The following is a 10,000-nucleotide window of genomic DNA, read 5'->3' as shown; positions in this document are numbered from 1 at the left end:
CAATTTCAATTGCACTACATCTTCAATATCACTCATGTCAGGATATTGTCAGGGGTGGGGGGATGGGGACTCTTATCCCCTCCCACTAGGTTTACAGGTAAACCCTGACAGTGTTATAAATATTCAGTACAATAATAACTGTATATTAGGGATCACAAAGATTTGCACTTTTACACAAAAAATATATTGATTAGCTTAGTCCTTCAAAAATTTTATCCACATACAAGGACACTTTCTAAAATAACTCACCGTACTTGTCTTGTCTTATTTACAGAGTGATATTTCCATGGTGGACGCTGAGTTATGTAACAGCAACTGTACAAATATCTGTTGTTATGGCAACCAAAATGAACTAATGGCATGTAATAACCAGTGGATCACCTGATGTGAGGTAGATGGTTGCCATTGTAACATGGTACCAATTCAAGGTCAGGGAATGAAACATTGAACCCATCCACTGAATAATGTACCACAGGATTCAAAAACTCATCCAAGTTGGAACAAGGGACAACCTACACAATGAAGTAGCATTACTAAACACCTTAGTACTATTAGACTTCAACAAGTTACATATTGAAATTTGTAATGTGGTAACAATGGCAACGCATGAGAGTAACAGCCATACTCAATAAAAGGAATATTGTATGGGCTTGTTTCTACCACACTTCTTGCACAACAGTTGCAGGTTGTAGTCTAAATTATAAGGTTACTAAATTAAGGAGAACCCTGCGAATCAAAGTTTAACTTTACTTTCATTAGGGAGGAGCTCACAAGAAGACTAAAGCCTGTAGCCACATTGAAACTGTTGAATGTAGAAATATCTCAGCTAGGTCAGATGGAAACTTGATCAGGGAAATCCCCAGACAACTTACAATTAGTGACACAGCAAATTACCCACCCATCTGATACCAATACTCCACACATCGCATTTCACTGCAACAAGTACTGATATCAATAATTGCCATGTATATAATTTTATGCTTCCTCATACATAGCTATATTGTTTTACACTACTTGATGTATTTGTTGTACTGTTGACCTATGTTGGCAGTGTGAAATTGTTCTACACATATTTTGTTGTGTGGTGACTGTTCTATTAGAGTGTTTCCTGCAGACGTGATAAGTTGCTGTTGCTCATTGTTTAACTACACCTGCCATACTAGAGTTATGCTCAATGCTATCTCCAGCCTGTTATCCCTGCCTTGTTTTGGTAGTATTTTTATTTGTAGTTTGATAACTGATACCAACTACTAATAGAGTAACACTATTTGCAACCAAGACAATTAGTCCCTGATGTGCCACACAGCCTGGGGTCTGGAATTCTCACTGAACTCAACTACAGACCAGGTGCAATCTTGGTGTGGTCTTGCAAAAAATTACTATGGCTTTGGATTTCATGATGTTTTATGGGGAAAATGGTGTTGAGCATTCGATTACAAAAACATTTTTAAGCAGAATATTTCATGCACCACAGCAAAAGTGTACTTTTTGTGATTTTTATGCTGCACTTTGTACATAGACTACGTGTACCTTGTAATAGGCAGCAAGTGACTATACCTACCAGAATCCTACTGCAAGTGTAATACAATGTTAAAGAATAAGTAGAGTGCACAAAATGTATTTGTGAGTGAACATCTTAGAGAATGGATAGCTGCAATATCTAGTTGGTGAATCTGTTTACCCAGTAAGCTTATTTTACAATAATAATACTTTTCTTCCAGTATGAATCCTTTACATTTGCTTTTTATTCTAGCAGCATAAAGTGCATACATATGCATCTTATTGTGCCACATGATTTTATAGTGGGACACACCCTAGATAGCACATGGTCATGACATCCTGTACATCACAAGTCAATCACCAATCCACTATAGGGACCACATGACTCACCACAAGCACATCATCATCGGTGTGAACATGAGATTTATCCAGTTTAAATGTTAGTAGTAATGTGTGGTCACCAATAACACAATGGTGTGTCATGTGGAGGTAGAAGTCAACTGAGTAGTAGTTTCTCTGAGTCACCTCTTGAGGATTCCTATCATGTTTACGTCTATAATATTTGCTCTTGATCACTTTATCAAATGTGCCGTTGTAACTGATACTCTGAAATAACCAGTACAAAAAAGATACAGTATGGTAGTAGTTTATTTAAAACAGGAAAAACCTCATTTTTGACAAATGCTTGGCAGTGTTATTTAGGCTTAATTAAGCCTTCAGAGTGACCCAAGTTTTAACAAATTGTTTTACTTGAAAAAACTAACTGATGCCTTCAGCCAAGCATAACTAAATATGGTTCAACATTTAGTAGGCCTAAAATGCCCACCACAGTTGCTACAGTGCATGTACTATACAAATACCTTTGTTCTCCTTTGTGTCAAATTTCTTTCTCCACTAACTACCGTAGACTCCGGTTAATAGGCGCACATGGTTATTAAGCGCATGTGGTACCGTATAGCCTAAATATTTCGAGGGGGAAAATTTTGCTGATTTCACGGTTTCGAGGGTTATCAACGAAAATTTTAGCCTTGAAATATTTAGACCTCCATATAGTCTAATACATTTTGGGAATGTTTGCACATCCCCGAAAATTTTATTTTTAGCTACATTGCTCAACCTTGAAATATTTGCCCCTCGAAATATTTAGGCCATATGGTGTACTTGTGCTAGACACCTGTTTGTTAAGCGCATATGGTTGAAATCGTCTCTGCAACCTCGTACTACATAGAATTGCAGCAAAAATTGTCAGAACGAATCAAACATGTCACAGCACACTCGATGCCTCACCAGGCCCATCGTACAAGCTGTCATGTCTAGCCGATACTGCCGTCTGTAGCTAATAACGATAGCTGTAGCTACCTGACTTATAAGGATTTCCATTTCCACAACTAAATCAAACTATTTACTGGTGTTCAAATCGCTTGAAAACTGTAGTGGGCACAACTAATGCCCTCCTAGCAGAAATTCCTTACCATAATTTATAAGCGCATGCGCTTAACAAGTATAGTAAATTTCACAAATGATTCCTCCTAGAATTATAAGTGCATGCTCCTAATAACCAGAGTCTACGGGTATGTTGATTTGTGGGTAGTGGGTCACGACTACTTACTAACTATTATACTGGGAATCATCTGTAATTTTCACAGCAAATAGATTGATTACATATAGGCGGCACTTTTCAAACTGTTCTTTGCAATAGGCAGAACATGCTGAAAAAAGCCACCACATATTTTAGTATTTGATAGTCAGGCAGCACATTCAAATGTGGTGCTATTTTATTTTGATGTGATATGTACAGGTTCACTAATCATGATTATGTTACCAAAAAAGTAAACAAACAAGCGCTAGGCAAAATGAATTATATGATTGTAGAATCAAAACAATAAGTGACTTGTAGGCATCAGCTACATCTGACGGTATAGTTGCAGGTATAGGTGAGTTTTCTAGTTTATTTCTATATTTCTCCTCAATCCTAAAACTCCTCCACACATGCAAACATCCATACCATAAACCATTACAGTCAAGGTGGGTGGGCTAATCCAAAGACAGGTTGAGGTAGGTTAGTGGGTTGACAATGATATTTCAAATAATGCCTACTTGTGATTAGTGAGCACCAGCAACTGCCAAAAGTCACCCAGTAGTATAAAAGGTATAGTGATGCCTGATAACTTACAAGTTCTTGTTTGCTTTTTTATGGTGCCATGCTAAATATCACAGTAGGTATGCAACAAAAGGTATTGATGGTCCAGGTAATATGAACAGAGTTTAGTTCCAGGGATCAGATAAATCACCCTGATAGAATACACATTTGCAGTCATGGGTTATCCTAATGGAACAATCAAACAAAACACACTAGGTGATCAAGGATTGTTAGTGACAGAAATAATAGTCTAAAGTGACTACCCATTTAGGAAGATTGGGCACAAATGCATCAACTAACTTTCCAGCTAATGATCAATCCTTTATCAAATGCAGTTTCCAATCTCTTGATCTCATGCTCACAATGACCTTCACTTGTTTGCAAGAAGTTTGTCAAACTCTGTAATGAGGAAACAGACAATTGAGAGTGGCACAACCAACATATATAAAACCATGAAAATGTCCACATAAGTAGAGTAACTCCTCGTGATATGTAGTTTTACATACAGTAACATCATAAATTTCACCTTTGGTGACCTTCGTGGACATTAATTGATCATTTCTGCCTGAGGCAATAATTTGCTAAAACATCATACCAAAGTAAAGGAGACAAATTTTTTTGAGTCAATAAGTGATTTTATTCCGAAGTTACGATCCTCTGTATTACCTATGATTTACCAGCCCCAGGAAATTCATGAAATTGAAAGAATTTTGCAACTAATAAAAGTGACCATAACTTCAGAATGAAATCACCTATTGACTTCAATAAAACCAAGTTTAACAAAACCTTTATTTCGGCATCACGTTTCAACAAGTTAAGGGAGTTAAAGACAGAAATGATCAATTTTTCTGTGCTAAAATAGCCATAAAAGTTACCAAAAGGTCAGATCTGTTATGGAACTATATCTAAAATGGATGTCAGTACTATATATGTAGACAGTTTTGTGGTTTTATGATAAAGTGCACAATTTGGGGCCCAGGTTACTACAGTACAACTACTACACTTATCCCACAATAAAGACAGGATCTCATTTATATGATATCTCACTAGGAATCTGTGAAAAGCTCATATAGCAGGTGGTAGTCACTATCATGACATTGCAACTGTTGACAATTCCAGGCCAGGTGGTGACTTTGTCGAACCGAACTCTCAAAAGCATTATAGAATTATGTGAGTTCTTGAAATTTGGCTCATTTGTAATACTGCTTGACCCACTAAAAATATTCCAAAAACCATTTTACTCTCTAATTTATTCATGACCAACCATATATTGCCTATGAGGAACCCATAAAAGTGTATAGTCTGTTCTGACACTTTCCTGAACTTGTGCTGGAGCCAAACCACATGTCATCTTTACTGTCATCACTAATCACCTAGTTGGCTGATAACTTCTTGCTAATTTTTCAGGGCTCAGCTCAACATGTTGCACCAAAGAAGCCAAAACAGCTGGAACATTTCCTCTGTATTCCATTTACACAACACAAACTTCTCGCCAGTTAAGGATTTTATCAGTAGTGCTACATGAAGACCATGGGGGCTAATAAGTTTATAAGGAGATTTACTTGAGACTGGTGGCAGATTATGTTACTGCTAGATCTCTTTAGGCTAGTTCAAGTGTCGACTACAAGAAATTAATACTCAGGCTTCTGTAATAATGAATGCACTGACAACCTCTCTGTAATGGACAATCTAGGACCACAATTATTTTTGCTACAATAAAGAAGTTATCCTCACTTTATGGGGCTGGACCTGTTGGTACCAACATGTGTCCATATTATGGAAGTGTCTTCTATTGTATCGTCAATTCAGAAGACAAAGTTTCCCTGTACACACTAAACAGCACACACTACACTACACACACACTACACTACACTACACTACACTACACTACACTACACTACTACACACACTCACATCCTTAGCAGCTTTACGGATCAGCTTACGAAGGTCTAGTTTAGCATGACTACCATCTGTACCATACCAGTGTAGTATTGTGTGGAAACAACTGGAGATGGGTGGCACGCCTCGCAATGAGTGATCATGAGTTTGACCAACCACCAACTCTACACTACACCACTCTGTGTCCAGTAGTCTCAGTGGTTGTGGGGGTGCATAACAAGCTAGATAGATATATTTGGCAGATTATACTTGGCAAAATGGTAAGTTGCTGTAAAATAAAGCATATTGGGGGCTGTTATTTGGTAAACGGCTGCTTTTTATTGGTCATGTGAGAGGCAAAATGCATTGGTAGGATATAATTTTAGTACACAATGCTAAAATTTGTCTATTCTCACCAACTAAATCACGTATACAGTAGAAATTGAAAGGCATGGTCGTGTTAAAACATATAGTTTGTTTGAAACTACAGAGCATTTCGACAAGATGCCTGTTACAAAATATTATTGGAACTCTTGCTCAAAATAATAGTTTTATCTTATAACTAATATAATTTTTTATTCTACCAAAAGGTGGGTAGGTCCACAGGGTTAGGGCAATGAAATATCTAATTAAGTTAGTGTGGCCTAATATGGTATGCAACACATGAGTTGATGTGAAGTCCGTATAATAAAATTCGCAAGGACTCTCCAAAGAAAAGACACAATAAAAAAACATCTCCATATAAGGACAAAGATTTTGTCCCCACAACAAGTCTTTATTTCTAAAAGAGCAAAACCTCTAAATATAGATTGTACAATGGATTGCAAAGTGTCCACTGTAGAGTTCAATGTATATCAAAGAGATGAAGGATATTTAGTACCATGATCCAGTTGGTTTCATCTGTTTATATCAGGTGTAGCATGTATTGTGATTGGAGGCTAGTCCCCTGGACACGTCAAATATTGTTTGTCTGTCCACAAAATTCAAATAAATAACCTTCAGCACTACACCTTTCAGCACCACACCTTTCAGCACCACACCTTTCAGCACCACACCTTTCAGCACCACACTTTTCAGCACCACACCTTTCAGCACCACACCTTTCAGCACCACACCTTTTAGCACCACACCTTTCAGCACCACACCTTTCAGCACTACACCTTTCAGCACAACACCTTTCAGCACCACACCTTTCAGCACTACACCTTTCAGCACTACACCTTTCAGCACCACACCTTTCAGCACCACACCTTTCAGCACCACACCTTTCAGCACTACACCTTTCAGCACTACACCTTTCAGCACTACACCTTTCAGCACCACACCTTTCAGCACCACACCTTTCAGCACTACATCTTTCACCACTACACCTTTCAGCACTACACCTTTCACCACTACACCTTTCAGCACTACACCTTTCAGCACTACACCTTTCAGCACTACACCTTTCAGCACCACACCTTTCAGCACCACACCTTTCAGCACTACACCTTTCAGCACTACACCTTTCACCACTACACCATTCAGCACTACACCTTTCAGCACTACACCTTTCAGCACCACACCTTTCAGCACTACATCTTTCACCACTACACCTTTCAGCACTACACCTTTCAGCACCACACCTTTCAGCACCACACCTTTCAGCACCACACCTTTCAGCACTACACCTTTCAACACTACACCTTTCAGCACTACACCTTTCAGCACTACACCTTTCACCACTACACCTTTCAGCACTACACCTTTCAGCACCACACCTTTCAGCACCACACCTTTCAGCACCACACCTTTCAGCACCACACCTTTCAGCACCACACCTTTCAGCACCACACCTTTCAGCACTACACCTTTCAGCACTACACCTTTCACCACTACACCATTCAGCACTACACCTTTCAGCACCACACCTTTCAGCACCACACCTTTCAGCACTACACCTTTCAGCACTACACCTTTCAGCACTACACCTTTCAGCACCACACCTTTCAGCACCACACTTTTCAGCACCACACCTTTCAGCACTACACCTTTCAACACTACACCTTTCAGCACTACACCTTTCAGCACCACACCTTTCAGCACCACACCTTTCAGCACCACACCTTTCAGCACCACACCTTTCAGCACCACACCTTTCAGCACCACACCTTTCAGCACCACACCTTTCAGCACCACACCTTTCACCACTACACCTTTCAGCACTACACCTTTCAGCACTACACCTTTCAGCACTACACCTTTCACCACTACACCTTTCAGCACTACACCTTTCAGCACCACACCTTTCAGCACCACACCTTTCAGCACCACACCTTTCAGCACCACACCTTTCAGCACTACACCTTTCAGCACTACACCTTTCACCACTACACCTTTCAGCACTACACCTTTCAGCACCACACCTTTCAGTACCACACCTTTCAGCACTACACCTTTCAGCACTACACCTTTCACCACTACACCATTCAGCACTACACCTTTCAGCACTACACCTTTCAGCACCACACCTTTCAGCACCACACCTTTCAGCACCACACCTTTCAGCACTACACCTTTCAGCACTACACCTTTCAGCACTACACCTTTCAGCACCACACCTTTCAGCACCACACCTTTCAGCACCACACCTTTCAGCACCACACCTTTCAGCACTACACCTTTCAGCACTACACCTTTCAACACTACACCTTTCACCACTACACCTTTCAGCACCACACCTTTCAGCACCACACCTTTCAGCACTACACCTTTCAGCACTACACCTTTCAGCACCACACCTTTCAGCACTACACCTTTCAGCACTACACCTTTCAGCACCACACCTTTCAGCACTACACCTTTCACCACTACACCTTTCAGCACCACACCTTTCAGCACTACACCTTTCAGCACTACACCTTTCAGCACCACACCTTTCAGCACTACACCTTTCAGCACTACACCTTTCACCACTACACCATTCAGCACTACACCTTTCAGCACTACACCATTCAGCACTACACCTTTCAGCACTACACCTTTCAGCACCACACCTTTCAGCACTACATCTTTCACCACTACACCTTTCAGCACTACACCTTTCAGCACCACACCTTTCAGCACCACACCTTTCAGCACCACACCTTTCAGCACTACACCTTTCAACACTACACCTTTCAGCACTACACCTTTCAGCACTACACCTTTCACCACTACACCTTTCAGCACTACACCTTTCAGCACCACACCTTTCAGCACCACACCTTTCAGCACCACACCTTTCAGCACTACACCTTTCAGCACTACACCTTTCACCACTACACCATTCAGCACTACACCTTTCAGCACTACACCTTTCAGCACCACACCTTTCAGCACCACACCTTTCAGCACTACACCTTTCAGCACTACACCTTTCAGCACTACACCTTTCAGCACCACACCTTTCAGCACCACACTTTTCAGCACCACACCTTTCAGCACTACACCTTTCAACACTACACCTTTCAGCACTACACCTTTCAGCACCACACCTTTCAGCACCACACCTTTCAGCACCACACCTTTCAGCACCACACCTTTCAGCACCACACCTTTCAGCACCACACCTTTCAGCACCACACCTTTCAGCACCACACCTTTCACCACTACACCTTTCAGCACTACACCTTTCAGCACTACACCTTTCACCACTACACCTTTCAGCACTACACCTTTCAGCACCACACCTTTCAGCACCACACCTTTCAGCACCACACCTTTCAGCACCACACCTTTCAGCACTACACCTTTCAGCACTACACCTTTCACCACTACACCTTTCAGCACTACACCTTTCAGCACTACACCTTTCAGCACCACACCTTTCAGCACTACACCTTTCAGCACTACACCTTTCACCACTACACCATTCAGCACTACACCTTTCAGCACTACACCTTTCAGCACCACACCTTTCAGCACCACACCTTTCAGCACTACATCTTTCACCACTACACCTTTCAGCACTACACCTTTCAGCACTACACCTTTCAGCACCACACCTTTCAGCACCACACTTTTCAGCACCACACCTTTCAGCACTACACCTTTCAACACTACACCTTTCAGCACTACACCTTTCAGCACCACACCTTTCAGCACCACACCTTTCAGCACCACACCTTTCAGCACCACACCTTTCAGCACCACACCTTTCAGCACCACACCTTTCAGCACTACACCTTTCAGCACCACACCTTTCAGCACTACACCTTTCAGCACTACACCTTTCACCACTACACCTTTCAGCACTACACCTTTCAGCACCACACCTTTCAGCACCACACCTTTCAGCACCACACCTTTCAGCACCACACCTTTCAGCACCACACCTTTCAGCACTACACCTTTCAGCACTACACCTTTCAGCACTACACCTTTCAGCACCACACCTTTCAGCACCACACCTTTCAGCACCACACCTTTCAGCACCACACCTTTCAGCACTACACCTTTCAG

The 10,000-nt window shown here is 41.3% G+C and overlaps 1 protein-coding gene across 4 annotated transcripts in view; it reads right to left on the bottom strand.

The window, feature by feature from the left end:
* The window catches only part of LOC136265143 (uncharacterized), a 37,959-nt gene that overhangs the window by 6,051 nt on the left and 21,908 nt on the right, over positions 1-10,000 (bottom strand). For all 4 annotated transcript variants that reach the window (XM_066059947.1, XM_066059946.1, XM_066059949.1 and 1 more), the window contains 5 exons: positions 5,555-5,760; positions 3,941-4,039; positions 1,891-2,106; positions 382-512; positions 250-327 (listed from right to left, as the gene is read on the bottom strand). In XM_066059947.1, coding sequence (XP_065916019.1) covers positions 250-327; positions 382-512; positions 1,891-2,106; positions 3,941-4,039; positions 5,555-5,760 — 730 coding nt within the window. The remainder of the gene's footprint in view (positions 1-249; positions 328-381; positions 513-1,890; positions 2,107-3,940; positions 4,040-5,554; positions 5,761-10,000) is intronic.

The sequence above is a fragment of the Dysidea avara genome, chromosome 8 (genome assembly GCF_963678975.1).
Source record: "Dysidea avara chromosome 8, odDysAvar1.4, whole genome shotgun sequence".
Taxonomy (NCBI): Eukaryota; Metazoa; Porifera; class Demospongiae; order Dictyoceratida; family Dysideidae; genus Dysidea; species Dysidea avara.
The sequence above is the reverse complement of the archived record's forward strand: the minus strand, read 5'-3'. Positions and strand labels throughout refer to the sequence as shown.